Source organism: Vanessa atalanta, chromosome 21, assembly GCF_905147765.1.
Source record: "Vanessa atalanta chromosome 21, ilVanAtal1.2, whole genome shotgun sequence".
In the NCBI taxonomy this organism is placed as follows: Eukaryota; Metazoa; Arthropoda; class Insecta; order Lepidoptera; family Nymphalidae; genus Vanessa; species Vanessa atalanta.
The window spans coordinates 4,399,881-4,423,301 of NC_061891.1; the positions used below are offsets into that span (position 1 = coordinate 4,399,881).

General features: G+C 32.8%; 1 protein-coding gene across 5 annotated transcripts in view; it reads right to left on the minus strand.

The window, feature by feature from the left end:
- LOC125072184 (AF4/FMR2 family member lilli) overlaps positions 1 to 23,421 on the minus strand; it is a 208,551-nt gene that overhangs the window by 103,082 nt on the left and 82,048 nt on the right. For 3 of the 5 annotated variants that reach the window (XM_047682707.1, XM_047682708.1, XM_047682705.1), the window contains exons 1-2: positions 7,923 to 8,136; positions 5,021 to 5,247 (exon numbers count right to left, since the gene is read on the minus strand). In XM_047682707.1, the coding sequence (XP_047538663.1) occupies positions 5,021 to 5,076 (56 nt within the window). In that variant the 5' untranslated portion in view covers positions 5,077 to 5,247; positions 7,923 to 8,136. Of the gene's footprint in view, positions 1 to 5,020; positions 5,248 to 7,922; positions 8,137 to 22,849; positions 22,880 to 23,421 lie in introns of those variants that run through there. The other 2 variants (XM_047682706.1, XM_047682709.1) reach the window with 2 other exon arrangements.

Consider the following 23,421-nt stretch of genomic DNA (forward strand, 5'->3'; position numbering starts at 1 on the left):
AGATTACTTCATTTAAACTTGAATACAAAGCGTTTTATGATGATGATTATTATGATAAAAACGAATATATACTAAATAATATTAGACCACAAGTTGACAATGTAGGCGTGGGGAGCACTGCGGGTCAACGTCCGCAGCGAGAAGCCTCCAGTAGCTTTAAACAAATAACTTCCATTTGTGGACGTGAAGACGAACTTTTCTGCTTTATGGTAATAAATATATCTAAGAAACATTACAATTATAGTCAAGTCGTTATTTACTGTATTACAATTACGGAGCAGAAGTGAACCAGAAATTATGAACATAAACAGAGCAACCGGTGGGATAAATAATAACGATAATGCATTTACTATCATAAAATTAAAGTAAAGCAGCAAAAATGAGCAATACGCAAACAGCCGGAGCTTTTAAACAACAGCGCCTAACTCCAGACTTTAGACTTCAGCCTTCACGGCTTGTTTAATTAGCGTGCCCGTCTACTCGTCTATAACATTCATTTATCAACCGGGAAGCGTTTTAGAAACAACTGTAATTATCTTATTCAATTAACTAAGAGACTGACAATTTGTAGTTCAAACAATCGTAGTTTTGTCACTTTTCTGTACAATTGTCATTACACAAAAAAATAAACTATAAAGGTAAAATATATTATTGGTATTTTTTTATCTTAAGTTTTATAATTTGATAATATCTGACCAAGAATAATTTTGTTCGTGTGTGATATTTTCTAACATTTAAAGTAAAAAACAATGTTTACGAAATATATATTTAATTGTGGTTTTTATTTTCGCGCAAATAATTAAAGCAGTAAATATATATTCAGTGCGAATTAGACTATAATTAAATTTTATTATGCAATCTATCCTGTACTTATTACATTAAACGGCCGACATTTTCCAGTTTTTTGTTCTTCTTTCTTTGAATTATGATCACTGTAAACAATTCTAGCGCCACCACTGGCTGGTTTTTTTGCTTATATCTCGGCACGATGTTCTCTACGTTAAATAAAGTTCGTTCGACCTTATTGCTATTATCATACAGGTTAAAATTGTACATATGAAAGGTGGCCGGTTTGCCCGGATGCATTAATTCGAGTCGTTTTATAATCAGTTTAGCGTCGTAATTGGTTAAATTGCACATTTTGTTTGGTCATTGCCGTGTATGGGCGGACGCAGAATCTTCCAATAGCTTCTAATTTACATTTAATATTAATATTACATAAATTTAACGCAGTTATGATTTCGTGTATATTAAATCGTTTATTTAGTTACTGATAGTCGAAATAGAATAGTTTAACAGTTTGTAATATTTTAGGAATAATTTTTACAGATTTTTAAAGTATCGGGCATGTTTCCACTACTTTCTGTTTAAATTATATTTCAGTAGCGTTTAGATTTTATTATATTACAAAAAAATATCACGATTCTATGGTCAATTTTAAAGAATATAAATGACAAGATTACTTATTGAAATACAATAAATCCGTTTCATCAATTAAACTGCTTTTATGAGTCAACAATTAAATATTTGTAAGCAACACCATTATTCCTCAGTCCACGTTTATGTCCACGGTTCGCGTTAAACAAACAACAAAATAACTTTTAAAAGAACAAGTCTTTTCTTTTGTTTCGTATACAATTGGGATTTCAGCTATTTTTAAAATATTTAAATTATAATTAACACGTTTAGCATTTAGTAGATTTTATTATATACGATTTATTGAAATATCCCTGGATGCGAAAAAAGTACCAGTTCAAGTCGGAACTTTTCTAACTTTGCGTTAGAATATATACCACTTCCGACTAGTGTACGCTTACTTTTAAGTATTCAGCTATAATTTTATATTAATGAATTTGTAAGATTTTTTTATTATTAATTTATGAAATTAGAATCCGTGCCCTTCAAGTTAAAGTATTATTGGCTCGAATTACTATGACTGACGCTCGAAGAGAACAGAAGACAGAAGAAAATACATATTATATTTAATAAGATTATTTAATTTCAAACATTGATTTACTTCGAATATTAAGTATATTATAACGCTGTAGAAAATATTATTGAAAACGTACCTAATCGCCGTACATATTATATTTCAAGACTAATGTGTATGGATACATTATTTCATTTGACGGGTCAGATGATTGCCAACTTACTGAAATAAAAAAGAGTAATGACCGTAATTACAACCGCTTCTCGAACTTTAGAATCTTGGCTCGTGATGTTGTTAGAACATTCTTATGTTTAACTTACAATATATGTTTTTCATAAAGTATTCGCTCGATATATGTTTAATTAAAACATAAAATAATATAAAAAAATAATTTTTAAATTATCAACTGTAGCAACATTACGTTATGGAAGGCGAACTCAAGAGTTTTCATTGGTCGATTATTGAAAGTGACATTAGCTTGTGCGTTAGTGTCATAATTTAAGTGACGCTAAAAGCGAATCAATGTATAAGTCTTCACCGTTGGTTTTTTAAGCGTCAGTTGGGCAATTTGTTACCATTTCACAATAGAACTATTTTCTTTTTAATTTAATAATGCACTCAAGCAAATGATGGCCTAATAGTAAATCACCATCATCAATACTCATTGACGATGTATGAATTGTCACGTCTGCATGTATCATAGGGGTCAGTCAATACAAGTAAATAGTATCGAACATTTTTATTTAATTTTTTTTATTTCATTTAAAAAAAAACCTGCTTCCAACTCAATACTTGAGACAAAGTGAAACGTTTCGATTTAAAATATTAACCATTAAAACATGCACAAGGGACATTGGTAATACAAATTCCTAATCTTTACATTTCAGTTATTGAGGAAACAAACGTTACAACACTAAAGCTTACACAGACACATTTTTAAATTGAATCAATAAATAGCATGCACTCTCGCTTATAAGGAGAACAGAGTAGAGATAAATAGCTATATATAAATATATAAATTAATATGATAATCACATCTCAAACGCCTTTAAAAAGAGAAAATAATCTCCACAAAATAAAACAAGTCTTTTTTCTTCAATCAGCAAAATTTAAAAATAACTAGTATATATAATAAACACAATACAAACAAGGAAACATTAGGAGTTCGACACTATTTAACTAGTATCGAGTAACACAACGGCAAGATGGTTGACTCGAGCTACCAATCCAGCTTATTGGATTACGTTTAAGTCGAGAACACGTAGGAAAAGGCGCCATCGGCACGTACACTTCACTAAATATTACGAAAGCCGAATACGATAAGAGGACTTGTTAATAATTATCTTATTTTGTTATTAATTATATCTTAATAACATGATTGAATTCTCTTTTATATTTACTTTTCTTTAGGGTGTATTGAAACTGTAAGTAATGTTGGTATTTTTTCGATATTTTTTTTTTAATGAAAGTTGTTGAAGTGATCGAGTGCATAAAAACTGAATCTTAACCGCGAGATCAAATCCGGATAAGCACCATTATGTTTTCGTGTACTCGTCTCATGTTCAACAGTAAAAAAAAGCATATGTTTCAATAATTATTGCGAGGCGAGGTTTTTGTCCTGCGGTAGGACATTACCGGATTTTTTTTTTTAAATAACGGACTGCCGTTAGTGGAAGTAGGAATGTATTTACCTAGGTATATATATTATGATTCTGGTCCGGTAAAGAGAGATATGTTTAATATCAATCCTCTTTATCTCCGATACAAATCTTATATAATTTTAAAGAATTGTTTACTTCGTTATATATCTTATACGTTGCAATGGAATTTTTTTACGAACTAAACTAACGAAAATGTTGTCAGTCTTTTTCTGTGACATGCGAAAGAACAGCTAAAACCACTGTTTTAAATCACTAAATCAAAAGCATCAAGCCATTTACGTCCCTTTTTGAAATGTATAAAGTCTAATATCGCTTGCGAATAACTTTCACAAGTCCACGATGTTGACGAAGCGAACGGCGTCATGCATTATTCCGGCTAAATCATTAATAGCTGTTAGGTAAATTATTATGTAAACCCACATTGTTCAGCGTTTAACACCAGATTTATATTTTCATTATAATTTCGATCAAAGGATTTTCAATTAAGTATATATAAAATATAAAACCTCATTTATATGATTAATTGCTCGGTTTCACCGGGTCATGCAGAGATGTTCCAACGCAGATAAACATAAAAGTTTTTGACATCTTATCTAATTTAATGAAATGTCTTTAAATTATAATAAACACAACATTAAATATCTATTAAAAGGGTCGAATAGGTCACAATAAAAATGGTTTCCTCTTAACATTTTTTTTGTGGGTTGGAGCATTTCCGCAAAATACGGTCCGATTATGATAGGTGTTCTTTTTTATATAGTCTACGTAAAGTTTGAACCATTTTAGCATAAAGCCGTAACTAAAGAAGATCTATGATTCAAACTCGACACGTCAATCGCAAAAATAATTAAACCCGCCTTTTGCAGTTACCGCAGTCGCATAAAAAAGGATATACAATATCGGATTTCGACGGTAACAAAAAATAACAAAAACTACAATACAAAACACTCTAAAGATAAAAGATACGCGAGTCATTGAGAAAAAACTGACGAATATAAAATATAACTTTCTGTGATGGTCTTAAGGGGCCATGGTGTAATTGATTTTGTTATTTTATTACACGATTACGACGCTCTAAAGCGAGTTCTGCGTTTATGTGCCATAAAATATAAACATACCGCGGTTATTGTTTTGCTATCTCTACTTTGTTCCGTTTAGATGTAATTATTTTATTTAAAATCAAACATATTATCTAAAAAATTTCTTAAGACAAACACAATTTCACAGCTATTAATGGACAGTGACTAGTATAGGTCGCGGTTTCACCTGTATGGGAGAAGTTAGGTCCTTTTCTATACCCTGGCAAAGCGTATACAAAATTCAATGATGATTGGTGTCACAGTTAAGATTTGAAAACGTAACAAATAAATAAACTTACTTTCGCATTTTAGACAAAAAAGACATTAAAGGTATAAAAAAATATCCTTACCCGACGCCTCCGTTCAAGGCGGTGACCACTCCGGGTCTCTCATAGCACATATGCATACCAGCAATCCCCTTAACCTTATTACCACTGAACGAAATCTTGAAGAAGTCTTAGAACACTATATAATATAATTTGCACTCAATAATTCACTATTAGTTTTAATCTACACCACGTACGAACATTTTCTTCGGGACCGTTCGTCAAACGAAACAATCCGAATTAGTTGATTACTGTGAAACAAATTTTCCATTATACACGGTGCTCTAAATCGATGTAAACCAATCGGTTAATATTCATGTCATGCTTCGCTTTATCGCTGGAAACGAATTAAAATCATATTGATTTCGAATAAACATTGTCCGTCTCAAAAAAAAAAAACGTCCTCTTACATCCCCTTAAAGTTGCTAAAACTTCGGAATTAGGCCGAAATTAATTAACAATTTGGATCTAAAGTAATTCAAATTAAATCATAAAAGTTAGAAGGAAATACTTGTTTTAAATTCAACGTTTTCCTTCTTTGGTATTTACTTCGCAAACGGGTATTTGATTTACAAGGAAATTAAGAGTTGGAGCTGGCAAAATGTAAGTGAAATATTCAAATAATTATATATATATATATGAAGAATAAAATAATATATAAATAATATACCACATTGTGCTGTTTAGCTATCGATTTATAAAATTATTGTTAAATATGACAGCATTTGTTTCATCTATATGATGTAATTCGATTACTATGCAAATATTGAAAATCGAGATTATGACATTTTTCTTTTATGTCATATTTAGGCAGACTGGCAAACGGGCTTGATGGTAAGTAGTTTTCACTGCCTAAAGATATTGGCGCCGCCACCATAAGAAATTTTAACAAATCCTTCGGAACTGAGATGTTTTGACGCTTGTGTCTGTACACTTATTCACTAACTCTTTATACCGGAACACACCAATACTAATTATTGCTGTTTGGCGGTAGAAAATACGATGAGTTTCTGTTACCTAACCAGTCGGGATTGCACAAAGTCCTAAAGTCAACTGAATCACTACTATAGATATCAAAAGATATGGGAATACAAATATATTTTGGTAAAAGATTTGATCTCATTAAAAGTGTATGACATTTTATATAGCAAAGCTTGAATGACGTGTTACAAAATAATTAATCTAACTTAGAAGGTTATTTCGGATAATACATATCTATTACACGAATAGCTGAATGTAAATGCCTAGCGTCGTATACATTCGGAAACGCAAGTAATCTTAATTTAGGGAACGATAGTTTGAATTTTCCTATTGGTCAATGATGAATTGCTTCGTTCTCGATAAAAACTTTTTGCTTTATTTAACGAATACGCGGCGAATAGAATGTGGTGTTTTTCATAAGGGTCAGGAGGAGCCATTACGCGGGTACTTTCGTACGTGATTGATAGGTGCCTGTTGAAATACATTGTTATATCTAGAATTATTGATAAAGTTAAATTAAAACAAAATGAACGAATCATAATGGAAGTATACGACGATGAAAATCAACTGTTAAGCGGTATTAAGCGCTGATACGGGTGAAAACATCGTAATTAAAAATGTCAGTCAAGGTTTTCTCGATTCTCGGTGTATACGAGGAAACTTCTATTAGAGCCAAATCTTGCCCGCTCTACATTTCAAATACATTAACCCACTTTAGACCGAGGTCGAAGTGATTGCCTTGTCACTAGATTTGACGATACCATCTTATTCTAGTTACGATTGTTATAGCATTGTCAGCATTAACATCACTGATAAGTATTAAACTTATACTATACCGGACAAGGAACCCTAATAATTTACTTTAACGAGATACGTAGACAACACTTCTTAGAAATATAAACGAGATAGAAAGATTACCTGACAAAGGACATCGGACGGATAGATCTACTGTTGAGTTGATTTTAATGGGACATTTAAATTAAACAGTTTTTTTTTTTATCAAAAACAATTTGCATTACATACAATTAGTTCTAAGTCTTGTTAGATAATAACATTCATGTTTCGGATGAACTTTTTTTCCAATTAATTTCTGAGGCTAGTACAAAGTTTATCCTGACTTTTAATGCACAGGTTGAAATTTGTAGCATAAGTTTATTTTATAGCGTGCATCTGTTAAAAGTTGATTTTCAACCTTAAAGGGGAAAATAGAAACCGTTTCTATGAAATTCACCCGTACGTAGTCGACACGGGCAGCTAGCAGTAACTAAAGTGACAAAGTTATATTGAGTCATTATTTCGTTTACAGCATTATCGTGACCTTTAAATAAATTATATAATCTTGATACAGAGGTCTTTGTGTCACAAAAACAATTCCTTGAATTTTTCTTTACTTGTTTTTCGTAAGATACTTTGTTTAATATTGATAACTTTCAATCAATCAAATAACAACACGAAACGTTCATTTCTGCATTTCCTAATATATAATGGATTATAGTATACACTAAACATTCGTATTATGAGATAACAAAGAAATCCCAAATAACAAACAATGCAATACGCATTGTCATTACAAATGTAATGATCGTAACATTTATTTAGAAAGGTTACGAGTCAATTGATGAATTAAAAGACGTAAGATACATTTGACACAAAATGAATGACTAAAAAATCTAAAAATGTATCAGCAAACCGTCTTTCCATATGAAATTTCTTTGTTTCATCCGACATTCTTATTTGTATCTCAAAATGATTTAATTAGATGTTTTCAAAAACGTTTAACCTAATCCACTAAACGTATTATCAAAAATGATCGATTCGATTATATACACTAAAATAATTAACGAAACAAGCGAACAGTTCATCGTAAAAATTCCTAGTTCCAGCGATCAAGCGCGTCATGCATGAGTCAACATCATGGACACCGCATCCATCCGCATGTTCTTACAAAAAACTCCACAGAGCACTATTCCATACAACAATCCAACACTGCAATCCAAGTGTTCCGAGTCACAGATTTCACTGTGACGGCGAGTCGCGCGCGTTGACAACACGCGCGCATTCCGAGTCACGTCACGTTCGTTCGCGTCCGTGCGAATACCCGCCAAAAGTGGTGATCTTTCAGTTGAATGGACGAAAGCACCGCAGACGTCCAAACGGCATGCGACGTAGTGCGCGACTGCCGCTTGAGGCGGGGCGGGTGCGACGTACACCGCTCGCAGGTTATCGTGAGTCGACTACACAGATAATGATGTCAAAAGTGGATCGGACTAATGCTCTCTATTATGTTGTAAACGTTCCAAATAATCCGATGTTGCAGCGTGAACCTTTCTTACGTATTCGAGTTGATCGTTCCTTGTTAATGACAAGGCGATAATTTTATAATAATAATCAAAATTACCATAATTGCTTTGAAGTCGTTCATTAAAATGTATCGAATACTATTTAATTAAGTGTTATCTCTAAATTTCTAAAATAGCATGTCTTTAAGTACTTTTTTTTATTTCAAATGCATAATATATACCAACGTAAGTCGAAACGTTTGAGAATTGTATCAACAAAGACGAAGGTATCGCTCCTTGAAATGAGCCGGGCGCCGCTTTTAGTAACCGACCGTAAATTTCATGTCCTATGCCCATTTATGACAAACAAAAATTAACCTTAATACAAAATCACACGATTTCGAATTCGATCAAACCTTTGTGTACTCATTCTTAGTTAAATTGAAAATTGTTGATATTGCGGACGACGCGAATTTCAAATATGTACCTTATCGTAAACGTTATGAAGTCGCTAAAAGATCGCTCGCTTTATGGCGAATGACTCCTTTTGAAGTCTTGAATATTATAAGAAACATGTACCTTTTGGAAATGGACTTTATCATCCCGAAGTAAGCTTCCTTTTCCTTTATTTAAAGACGGACAAGCAAGACGGTGTGTGGCTCTAAATTTTGGTCGGATTAAGAAGCGTTCTCCGTTTGATGAATGTATTGGTACGTCGAGGTTTTTGCGGTGAGTTCCGCGAAACAGCTGTGACGTAGTGAACGGAAAAGTATGTTTTTTCCGCTTATTGAATTGCACCATAAACATCATTAGACTTTCAAGTGTCCGACAATGTCAATGTTTCGTACAACGGCCATTATCATAATTAAAGTCCTATCACCCAGACATCAGAGTATTTAATTCATCAACACTCTGAGCGTAACAGTTTATGTTTATTACTCTAAATTGTGTACGAAACACGGTACTAAAATAAACTCTGACATCAATTAGCATATGCGCACTGTTCGGTAAACTGTCGCAGTAAATTGCTCGTAAAGATTTCTTAAAAGCGTTACAAACTTATAAATCTAGGAATAAGTGTTTGATTAGATCGTTATGAAATAATTAATAGGTAATGCATTTTAAATGCAAATTAGCTAAATTGTCATTGTTACATACTCTTGGTCTTGACCTTATTAGGAGAATCAATCAAAAATTTCGAATCCTTGCAGAAGAATCTCTTTATTGGCTATTAAGTGAATTCCATATAGATAACTAATACGCGGTGACCCAAATTTCATGACAAGTGGAGCGGTTGCGTCGGCCGAAGCGGAAATAGGCGGATGATCCCGGGGGAGAAGCAGGGGGAAATTTAGGACCAACGGGGGAACGAAGCTGAGCATACTTTGTAGCTTTATTTTCTTAGCAATTATTTATCAATAATACATATTAGATTATTACACAAAAACATTTACATTTACGAAGATAAATAACGAATACAAATTTCGAAATCATTTAAAACTGTATAAGATATAATATATGAAAATATAACATATACAAATCAATTAATAGTAAAAATAAAAATAGTGACCAAAATACAGAAACACTAAATCATTTGGAGTCTTGACATGAGATAGTTAAAATTAAATTAAAAACTGAAAACGCATTCAGTACATTAAAACAGATCCCTTGTATTTTCGACGACCTCTGTTCAACTAGATCTTTGTTAAGGGTAGCCTTTTATTCGCTCTTACCCTTCTACTAAGCAGGTGCAGGTAATATTTCGGCATCATAAGGAAATTTCTCACGGGATTCAATGTAATAGAATTTTGTTCCACAACTTTAATTAATATACCATAATTGTTATAAATGATATATTTCTTTCTGTTCGATTCGCCTACGTGTTTGAACAGTTCACCAATTGCACTAAAACATTTGTGTATAAATTATAAATTTAATACGGCAAATTGTTCAATAAACATAATTGAAGATGTAAAAGAAACTATTAAAATGATTAAACATAAAACGGTCGAAGTAGAAACACGATGAGACTTAGTAACACAAGTGCGCTATAATTAATTATTTTCGGTTCAGCGAAGTAATCCCGCTTCCCGGCAACAATCTGGCCAGGCTCACGGAATCCACGGCCTTAAATATGCACGTAAACAGCTCAATGTGGGAATCGGCACTTCAAGAACAGGATTGGAGATAATGCTTGAACAGCAACAACAGCTTACCTAACGTGAACATACTTTAACAAAGATGCCAGTATTGATATATATTTCAATATCATAATATTGAAAGAAATCACATCTATGAAGTGATCACAAGATTATATGAGAGCAGAAAAATGAGAAATGAGATCTTCGAATGTGAATCTTAATCATTTTAGTGAGACATCTTATCTTTATATTTCTATTCCTCAGAACACTTTTCTTTTGTACGTTACACTTTTTATTTCACTTTCTGATGTTCACTGGCAGCAAATGCAGTAGCTTTAATTCCGCTTTTAATACGAAACTTTTCATTTTCAATAATTCAGCTTAGAAACACTTGACCGTAAAAAATACTACGTTTATTGAAAAAGTAACATTTTAATACCAATAATAAAGAGGATTTTAATATTAATAAATTAAAGTGGACTTAACAAAATGATCGATAAGTATTAATTAAATAGCATCATCGTTATCATCGAGCTGAAAACAATGGATATTTTTGGAGACACCGGACTGTTGAAGGATTAAATTAAAAAAAAAACACACACTAGATTATAAGTTGGAGGAACAAGGAACACATAGAAATCCTTTTATTTCGAGTATAAAAATACCGTTAGGAAGTGGTAAAAAAACCATATAATCCTTATGTGACATGATGTAAAGAAACAACCTGTAAATATCTAGAGGGTTGCGACCTCCTCTCCCTTTGAAGAGTACGTTAAGAGCTTATTCCATCACGCGGCTCCCGTACAGGTTGGTTGATTTCCAAGTTCTTACCGCGCAATCTCGGCTTTTATACGATCAACTAACAAAAAATACATTGGTTATTTTTTATTATGCAATCATTTTAAATAATCTCTATTAATATCATTATAAACATTTATCTCTCCAAAGAGATTGGCTACATAACAATTTTCCGTTAGCAACATTTAAAAAACGCGATTAATGGTCAAACATTTCGTTGAGAAGTGTACTGTTATGATTTGATAAGACAAGAAAATTACTTGACATCAATTATGATGGTTGTTTTTCAAGACGTCATCCAGCTATCGAGTGTTATGTCAATAAATATCCAAAACACAAATACATGTAACTTTTATCTATATTTGTGAACGAATATATTTTTACAAAGTAGTGTGCTCGCGTGTGCCAATAAGAGATTTTATTGAAATAAATGATTTGTAAGCAACTTTTTCAATATTAAACTTCACTGGTAGGGTTTTTTATATGTAAAACTTATATAATCCATATTCGGTCAAGCACCGTCGAGTTTTCGTGTACCACAATTTGTTTTTATTATTTATTCCGTGAAGTGCATATGACTGAAGAAATTCTGTCACACCAAAACTATATTGGAGCAGCGTTTAAATAAGATCCAGAGAATAGGAGAGTTTTTACCGGCAGTGTGAAGTTTACGGGTAGCTATTTCAGTGTTGTTTGCAAGCACCTCAAAGAAGTCATCGAGGATTAGTTTACTTCTGACATAAAACATGCGTACGATAAATTGAATTACATATAATCAGTAAATATTCTGTAGATATTAGCAACTAAAAATGACAGAATAACAATAGATTTTAACTGCAGCCTAAAAAAATACACAAAAACGAAGCGCATTTTCATTGCGCGGCGTGTGCATTTGCGTGTGACGTATCACGAATAGGCACAAAAAAGCTGATTGAAACGATCATGGTCCTTATACATTTAGACATAACGGCGATAGTACCACAAAACAAACAGTCCTATGTGGACGACCGTACGACAAACAAAGACATCTGAAACAGGGCTGTGTTTATTGAGAACGGGAAAAATAGAGCCAAGTACGATCGAGTATAGAAAATGACAGTTCCGTATATATTTTGTTATACAGACTAAAATTAATACATTATGTAGGCATTCAGTAGTTCGCTGTGTCTGCGTCAGTTAAGGATTTGTAAATTTAATTATTTACATAATTATTATGATTCATAAGATTTTATAGTATAACGTATCAGAGTCAAAGTTCGGAGTCGAAATTACATTGTACTGTCTGAAATTACATTGTAATTGTGAAGATACAATAGCAATAGTAATTTTACTTTTCACGAGTTATAACTTCGAATGGAATTCATCACAAAATTTTCAAATGCGTAATTTGTCTGTATAATATTCGCAATACAAATTCAGAAAATGTAATATTTGAGTTTTGTTCTGGACAATTTGTCTACGAATTTCTTTTACACTACATACATACATACATAACGAGAAATTCGTTGTTGTTTTTTTTATCCAACATCAGTACATTTATTTGTTATTTATTATTATACAGAAACGCCCTCTACGTTAAAAACATTTGCGTACTACAAAGCGTTTATAGCATGGAGGAAGGGAATCCTAAATCTCCACCCCGCGCAGCTAGACGGAAAAATACGTCGTCGTTCGGATACGATTGTTTCTCTATTCGGAACGCGAAATGCAAAGTATGAAATAATTATGGCGGTGAGAGCGCGACACGTACCTCCCAATCTCTCCCTATCGTCCCCCTAGACGGTGCAGCGACGAAATATGGCCTCAAATGTGGCAAAAAGGGACTTGTTGCTTTATCACTGTCATATTTTCGCACAGTGAAAGGTTTATTTAATAAATGATGTTAACATTTTTGCGCACTTACTTTTTTTTTACGTTATGGTAATGTCGTTTTGAAAAAAGAACTGGGCTCGAATACTGAATTTTTGAGGAGTCTGTTTTTAAGAAAAAATAAACATATGAATTTCTGTATTATATTTTTACGTGAAAATATGCTTTTAGAAACGAAAAGCGAAGCGACGTTTTGTCACATATATATAAATGTAAAGTTCCAATTCAAATATGGTTCCAGCAAGTATTGTAGAGCGCCACATTGATATTGCAATAGGGGCAGCATATCATATGGTTCACGTTATAACCAGACACATTTAATTGGTCATAAAACACAGATGCCCTGAAAAATGGCGGAAAAATTGTGTCGTCGAGAGCTTGATTTATTATCATTATTTACTCAATTACTTTTAACTCTTGAGTTTTTCAGTAATAATTCATGACCATCATTTCATGGGATGTTATATTTACACAATTTCAAATTATAAAGCTGTGCAGTCTTAGCACTGCGACTTTGTGCAAGCCCGTCTGGTTAGGTACCACCCACTCATCAGATATTCTACCGCCAACAAACAATACGTTAGTATAGATGTGTTCTGTGTTGTGTGTGTTCTGTTCTGTGTTACAAGCACGAGGGACATAAAATCTTAGTTTCCAAGCTCGATGGCGCATTGGTGTTTTTTCTTATGTCTATTGGCGGTGAGAATCGCTTACCATCAGGTGGTCCATTTGCCCGTCATACATATTATCAATATAAAATTAAATCAAAGTCATAAAATTAGAAATAAAACTGTATAATTAAATGTTATTACTCAAAAGTGATAGAAAATAGCTGACTTAATCAACCAAATCAACACGTCGATAAATATCCTGACAAAAGCCCTTAACCCTCAAATGTCCAACTGCTGAGCTAATATCACCACAGTCCGGTTTGGTGAAGGCACATGGCAGATATATGCCAGTTTCCTTACGATGTTCTCCAATCCAGCAAGAAATGAGTTAAGAACTCTACATATATATTTTAATGAATAGAATATTTTCTTGAGTTTTAAATTTCTTTCAGTATGAACTTCATATTTGACAGTGATTCATACATTTCACAAAGGTGAAAAACATCTATGTTAAAAATACACATAAATACAATTTTGAAACCATCTTTGCTAATGGAAGTGAGACACTCTTATAAACTCACGTCGTATAAGACGTTTTAGCTAATGTTGCCATACTATTAATTAAAACGTTATCAATCGAAGAAACATTTATGTATTTTACAAAAAATAACTCGTTAAATAAAAAACGATTTTTTAAATCTTAATTGGAATGAAAACAATTTTTTTACCCTAAAACATTTATTACGAAGGAACTTTTCGAAGCGTAGTACGTAAAATCCTCAGTTAATTTTTATCCTTAACAAATCCTTATAAAACACGAGAAGCGGTAAAATATTACACGTTCGCTAGTATTTGAACATTTTCAACGGGCAATATTTTATCTCGCAGTCAGAAAAGCAGCTCGTCTCAAGACGGTTCCGTTTCCATACATAATAAACTACATGCATTTTCAGTATATGGGTCAACTACAGGTTGGTTGAAGGTAGATCGCGAATATATTAGAGTTCGCCGTGCCGTGTTTACAATTTACGAGAATAATAGGCGGCTGTTGAACGTTCCAGCGACAACTTGAGAAAGATTTTTTGATTAGCTCCTCATTAGCACGAAAGTCAATACATACAAGGAAGTGACAGGCTGTAATGATAATATCGCAGCTTAAGCTGAAGTACAAAGGTACTAGAAATATGAAGGTTATATAAATTATTGGGGGCAGGGGGCTGCACCCTTTCAATCTTCAACTTTATCCAAACCACCCGCGTTTAAAGTGACGCTTTTTAGCAAACCGAGCTAAATAAACATGGTATATATTTGGGATTAGACGTTCACACTATTAGCGTATTTTAGTTTATAGATACAAAATATATTTAAAAAATCACGTGAGTTCAAACTAACATTGAGATTGATCGAGTGATGTTGATGCAATAGGTTTTTTTTATGCGAGCAAATAGCTCGTCCGGCTACCAAAGCTGGCCAAGCCACCTGGTGACGCCGTCAGAAATTTTAACCCTTCCCTACATCGCCAATGCACCACCACATAAGATCTAAGACATTATATCCCTTGTACCTGTAGTTACACTGTCTCACTAACCTTTCAATCCGGAACACAAAAATAGTATTGCTATTTGGTGGTACAATATATGATTAGTACGTGGGAACTAACCACTAAGTCTTAGTGTAATTTTGATGAAAGTAGACACATTTAGTTTAATGTATTTCCAATTATTTATTTATTTAATGTTTCTATAAAAGCGTAACACCTATAATTGCTTAAGTTTCAGTCCCGCTCAAAATAGGACGTATGGTCACGTCATTCGTGCCAAACGAAATCGCTTGCTCAGGTCAGAAGGAAATGAAGACAACTACGAAACGTCAACGATAGAAATTACTGACGAACGTAAAGCTGCCAATGGCAATTGAAAAATGTATGCGGACATTGAAAATTGAAATGGAATCCAATTATGCATATGTTGAGCCATTCATAAAACGAAACTCTTTGAATTCGGAGTAAAAAATTTAAAACTCGCTTACGGTACTACGCTATATTGAGCCTTCTATACTTAAATCATAATAATATTACATCCAATATCGCTTGACATCAGAGTTGGCTTTATACATTTCACAATCGAGATCATCGATATTCGAATCGCTTCTTACATAATATATTGGTTTATTTGAAATTGTCTTTCTTTATCGGTAAATATTTAAATTATACTTTATTCTATTGAAATTGACGTTTTATTTATTTAATGAAAAATAAAGTATATTTGGAAATCAACAAAGACAATAAATGGTTTTACTGTACACTGTACATTTTAGAACTGTAAACCAAAAAAAAATAAAAAAAATTAATTGGTACATACTAATTATATATAATCAATAATATCTTTTTATTATAAAATCAAACTGTACAAAGTTTTGGCTAATTTGTATTTTTATCATATTAAATGCTGATACCGTTTGTATTCTACTGCAGTGAAAATTGACTACGTAGGTAATATCAATTTATCTAGAACACAAACAGCCGCGGCCAAGCAACCTCTCGAGGCCTTCACCTACAAATTTTAAAAACTTTTTTGGCATATATTAACGAAGTACGATCAATCATTTCAGACCTTGTAAGCGTTTACTTCTGGCCAATCTGTAATAATTTGTCGATATTCATATATTTAAAGCTGAATCTGGTCAGATATTAACATAGTAGACGTAGATACGTGCGACAAACGTCATTTAGAATTAATAAAACTTAATACCGTACTTTAATTATTTTTCATATTCGTCCTTATCAGGTAAAAATAAACAAACGAAGAGATTAAATCCGATTCGTAGTTAATTAGCGACGGACGGATGATCAAAGGCTCTGCGAGTATGTTTCGAGTTTAACAAGCTATCAATGCCAAGGTCCGCACACCTCGTTGACGTAACGCGATTATATAATGTTTTTGTTGACAGTCATCGTCAGACTTCCGACGGCGTGAATACAGCTGCTAATGCAAATCTGCTTTCACATGTTTACGTAAACATTTTTATTACAGAATAAATAATAACATGCTGTATAAACGCATTCACTAGCCGCGACTTTATTCGAAGCGAATAAAGTTTGAAATGCGATAACAAATACTTTACATTAACGTGCTTTAAGTCAGCAAAGATTAGGACCGAGCTAAAATATAATTACATTTTTTGAGGAGAGCTTTTAAAGGAATTATGAAAAAAAAAATCGAAATAAAATCCCGACGATAAATTACGAACAGAAAGAACAATGATAAATATGCTGGAGCCTGTTATAAAAGAATAAATACAATAGCGTCATGATTGGCCACAAGTTTCATAATAAATTATTATCACGAGTGGATGCTTCATTGTTTGCCCGTACCGATGATAATATTATTAATAATTTCACGAGCGGAATAAATATAAAATAGGTCGGTTAATTCGAAGCGTGATGCATACTTGATGCATGGAAGGCATGCGAGCTAATATTTACGCAACACAACAAAGAGACACGCATGGTATCATGAAATGCCACATTTATGAAAAGAATTCATAATTTTGTGAAACTATAAAGGACTTTCATTATTTTAAATATAAAAGTAAAATTATTCAAATAAACATAGCAGTTTGAGACGAAATAATCATACGGGATTATTTTTTTATTACGATTACTATTTTAAGCACAAAATCGTATTAAAAAATAATAAAATATTAGAATGGCGGAGATCAAGTGCCATCGGCTTCGATTATTACCAGATGAAAAAAAAAACAACGAACAACAAATCTTCTACCTAAAAAAAAATATATATATTAATTATTTACTAATGAAGCAATAGAATACTCGTAGTCACTACTCGTGGCTACCAGCTTTCTATACAAAGTCGATTACCTTGACAGCGTGACACGTGCAAACTATTGATAATAACTACGAACTCACACCACTGGTTTTGTTTAGATATTACGGTAGCATAATAAGTAGATTGTCTGGAGTTTTTAGCCGACTTCTAAAAAGGATGTTTATATGTATGTTATGTTTTATATAATTCTGCCATACATAGGATTCTTAAAATTACTTTTTAGTTCAAAAGAGATAAATTTCGAAACGATACCATTATTTACGTAAAAAACTGATGATGAGTTTCGGAGACAGACAGCGGAACTCTTCAATAATTCAGCAAATCAACCGCGATTGCTGCTATATTATTGCTACACGTAGTTGAGGTCGTTTTTTTTGTTTAAAATATTTTTATTTATTGCATTTATTTCGTATATCAGAACAGTACCTTATACTTCTTATATAAAAATCGAAAATTGCAGTAACAAAAGAATGATTGAAACATGCAATATCAAATATGTTTTCCTCAAAATTTCAATAATTATGGACGAATTGCAACCAATGAGCGAACAATAGTGTTTATAATTGCAAATATACATGGACTATGTAATTTGCTTATTTATAAAGTCGAATCATATATAACTTGTACATTAAATCTTTAGATTGATTGATTACATTTAAGTTTTTATCAATAATAAAGTTTTTGTTTACCATAGTTCGTCGATAGGATTTATTCCTTCTTCCAAAGCAATTAATCTGACAATCAATGTAAACAAATTTTTGAACTCAACTGTTACCCCATGTTTGCCATTGATCTTTGATATATTTAAATAAATAATAATAGCGAATAATATTACTAATATTGTAAATGGAAAAGTAAGTATTTCTTTTACCTCTTCACGCTTAAGCCGCTGCACCGATTTAGATTAAATTTGATATAGAGATAGTTTGAATCCCGAGGTAGAACATATGCTACTTTTCTAATTCACCCCTCTAGGGGATACTATTGGGTCATTGATGGTTTATTCTTCTCGCGGGTAAAGCCGCAGGTAGTAATATTATAAATGCGGAAGTGATTTTATTTGATACTCTTGCCCTCTTCCTCCCCCCACACACACACCACAAAGCCACAGGTTGAAACTAGTTTCACTATAATGAAAAGGAAAGTAATTTGTTTGGCTTTTTGACATCTACATATATCGTCTTCAAATATAATATTATGATTTAAAAATTCCGCTACTCGAGTCTGAATAGGAGCATTAAATTCGCACAAGTACATTAGCGTACATATTTGAGTTAGGTTGGTTTATCAACTACCTTGGGATTCTAATCCGATTTCGACTACCCTCTAGATACGGTTAAATGTGCCCAGCGAAATGTTTAACTAAAATTGCTTGTTCCATACTAGACGTAGTAATATTAATTAAATGAGGATTCAAATTAGAATAATAATTATCATTTTGTAAAGTGAACCTGGAATTTCAAGTAATCTTGATGTCGCAATGATAAAACAAAAAAACAGGTTAATTCATTCTAGAATTTTATCGAACGCACTTAGTTTTAGCACTCGCTGGCTTTTGTGCAAGTCCACCTGGGTTGGTACCACCCACTCATCACTTATTGTACCACTAAGCAGTGTTGTTGTGTCCCGGTTAGAAGGGTCAGAGAGCTAATGTAATTACAGGCACAGGGGACGCAACACGTCAGTTCCCAAGGTTGGTGGCGCAATGGCGATGTAAGGAATGTTTAAAATTTCTTACGGCGGCAGTGTCTGTAACTGGTATTGTAGGCCAATGTCCCACTTGCTTAGCAAAGGCCTCTTTTCCTCTCGGGGAAAATATTTTGAAACTTATTCTACTGATACGGGTATCTGAGAATTTTTTATATATATTATTATATACAATACTCGACATCACAATGTGATTCCGCATTCTCGGTTGAAATTCACGTGTTCTAACTCCTGAGCCACCACAAATCAAAATTTGGACTTGGGTTAGACGCTAGAAAAAGAGAAAAAGTGATATCAATTCAACTTTATCCACGGAACCAATGCACAATAACATGGCTAGCTTAAAGTGATATTGCTAAACGAAACTGAACCGATTGTTGCTCAAACCATTACCATTGATCACGGAGAAACGTAATGTGAATGATCCCATTGAAAGTGGTGCAATGCGTTTGTGTGAAACTTATATAATTACCTCAAATACGAAATCAGATTATTATACCACCAGCTGAGCCAGTGATTGTACACTACGAAAAATTCCTTCTCACGGGTGAAACGGTATTGACGCACGCGCAAGTTACTAAGGTCAGCGCGACATTATCTGTCTCTCTTCAACAAATTGTCAGATTCACGCGAGGGAGCGAGAAAACGGTATATGCAAATGAGCGTCGATAAAAAACGGGCATCCGACTTACTGTGTCGAGTCGCCTTGATTGATTAGATGCACCTTTTTTTGTGCCGGAGGCCTTTTAGAATCTGGACTCTCTGCGCCATTCTATTGTCTGGCCGCTTTACCATCACTGCGGATGACTACAATGGGTCGTCGTTTACTGAAAACTGGAAAGTAATAAATAACTCGTAATCGTAAACAGAGGACGCGTCATAAATACCCGGACTTTAGGAGCGAACGGTACGGCGTATAGATAATGTTGATTCTCTATTTACGTCTGCCAACAATGTTATGCTAATATATTCCGAAATATTTATTTGTGAGTAAATAATATTATGATAAAATCTACGTAAATATGCTTCATGATTTTATAATTATACTGCAATGTTCGTTACACGATTATGACTTTCATTATTTATTTAAAGGACTGTTGCAATACTGCTATCACTCATTAGGTATTTAATTTCGATATATAAAAATAATTAAGGCGATTGTTCATTAAACCGAAACTAAAAAATAGTACCAAATTAATAAGTCAACATGTTCGATGTTTACATTCGTAGTTCCCCATGAACATTTAATAGCGTCTTCGCAACCATTACCTATCTCTTTCTAAAGTTTGTTTCGTGTAATGAGTCATGCATTTGTCCCTTTCGCACAATGATTTATAGCTTAAGTGCTTTTCCAACGCTTCTTGCAAATATGTTAACCGTGGTCAATAAAGTTGCAATAAAATAATTTTCTTTCTTTATAATTTATCCAATTTAAATCATATTATAATAACATAAAATGATATCAAATAATTGGTAAAGTGCTTAAAAGTCTATACCTAAAAGGACTAATAGTCTCCCACGACTTTTTAGGGGTCGGTTATCAGATGTTAGGTAAAAAAGTAGGCATGTCATCCCTTGGGGTTCAAGTCTACTTCATACCAATTTTTATCAAATTCGCTTCAGTGATTGCGCCGTTAAAGCGTAGCGTAACAGACAGACCGACAGTTACGATAAAGGTTCCGTTAAAAAGAAAGCAAATAATAAAAAAATCAAAGAAACAATATTATCGAGATGTTTACTTTCCTTGACACCGTATAGACACGTGAATGGTACAAATAAAAAAAGTAGCATCGCAGCGCAATGGTAATTAAAATAGAAATTAGAAAATGATGTACTTTCACGTAATTGATGGTAGTGCGAGTGGATAGGCGAAACTAATTATGCAGAGTGCATCACACTCGGCTAGATATTATGTGAACGGTGCACGCTCTTCTTATACACACACACACATACACACACATACATATACATGCGCTACTGACTGAAGTCGTTAACTTGCTATTTACAAGTCGGGATTAAAGTAATTTGATTACGTAAACATATTTGAAATAAGAATATGATTCCGTTCATGTGGGCGTGATTTTCCCTGTGTGTGTAATGTTTGAGTGACGCTTTTCTGACGCAAAAAAGTTTCACTTGTTTCAAGAGGTGTGCATGTGCTGTTATTTTTAATTACAACATGACATTAAATACATATATTATACTAACACGATTATTAATATAACACGTTTTTTTACTTATTTAATCAAATAATGTATGTCATTATTCATAATTCTATATAACACTATATTATTATTTGAGATTATACCCGGCGTTATGGCTCTACTTGTGGGTTATATGTACCTATATAGCTAAGTGGAAACTTAATAGGTAAAGTATTTGATTTAAATTCTATTTTTGTAGTTTATTTATTGATTAATAATTTAAAAAAAAAAACACACTGACAGTTTTAACGTTTTGCTTTAAATTTTAATCTTCACAAATATTATTGTACATAATTATTTTGTAACGTACAAAAAGGGATACTTGACTACTGCTTAATAAAGATTCTTTTATAACCAAGGCGTACATCACTTTACGCATCTGATTGGAATTGAATTGTACAAACCTATTTTCGTAATCATTATGTTCAATCTCCCTATCATAAATAAATTCTATTATTATTATAAATAATTAGGTATTTGAGATAATAAATGAATATAATTAACACATTTGAATAGTTGCAAAATAAATAATAAAATACGCAACTCGATTCACTGCTTTAATTATTAATAATGCGTAGTATATTATTTATCGTAAAAAAATCTTTATTTCATTTTAAAGTGATATTGTATTGCTCATCTTGCTTTCACGTCTCGACGCCTCAACCAATTATCGTGAAATAAGACGTTGAATGAAGTACGATATGTCAAAAGAAAAGAGACAGTTAAGAGGAAATAACACGCGGATCTCAATCGAAAAGCGAGGGTTTAATTCCAGGATACGTAATGGTGCATTTACACTTGCTATATTATATTTATAATTTCATCTCGTGCTCGGCGATCGTCAGTTAAACTTCACGTCGGTGCCCTAATGGTTAGGCAACTGTAACCTCCTTAAAGCTCATTCTATCGACAACATGTGTCTCGAGCCTCTCCCGGTGGTGGGAAATTTACGCTGTTGCTTATTTGATAAATAAAACGACTCAAACGAACGCTATATAAAATATTACAGTCAATAAGTAAATACGTGAACTAGATGTTCACGTATTTACTTATTTAAAAACATATAATTTAAAATATTTTAAGGGGAGGAAAGAAAGGTATCGTAAGGAAGTGTTCTATAGATATGAACAAAAAATATAGTCACAAAAACATAAAACTAAAAATAAATTAGATAACACTATTAAATTACAACAGTTATTTGCTGGATTTTATACTCAACCTCTTAAGATTTATTGTACCAACAAACAGCAATAATTTGGGTGCTTTTAATCACGAGTGAAGCAGTTTCATTAAAAGGATATATAATTTTAGATTTCATGGTAACATTGAATAAAATATTTTATATAGGTCCTTTGCCAGTCATCGTCGAAAAAACTAACAAACACATATAAGTATATGACAATTATTTAACTCACCGGCTCGACTCCAGCATCATCTTGTGTGGCCTGAAAAGAGAAAAACAATCTATTAAACAAAATACTTAAAAAATAACCAACGCTCAAATCGAACAAAACATTTTGTTAAAAAAAAAACAATATTAAACGACATAAAATATATTAATAATGATAAAAAAAACATTGATAACAGTAACAAAAATAAACGTCATTGAAAAGGAAAACTTATAACAATGCAAGGCCACAACAGAAGCGTAATAAAATCAGAAATGTAAATCCGATATTAAATAGAAAACTGAATGGAATCGGATTGGATAGACACGAAAGCAATCACGATAATCTTCGGAAGGTTGTAGACGATACCCACCATTGGGTATTAATCGAACTCCCGGCGGATCTCTGCCGTGTTATTTCGCAGCCCCTGAGGTTATTCGATGATCGTCGATACGAAGAAACAATTAATAATATTACAAACTATTTTCGAATTGATACCACGGAGACTAACGGAATCATCTAAACCGATTCGTTTAAATATACAAAACACGATGAATTATTTTTTAACATGTCAAACGTACCGCTATTTTATTCTTTAT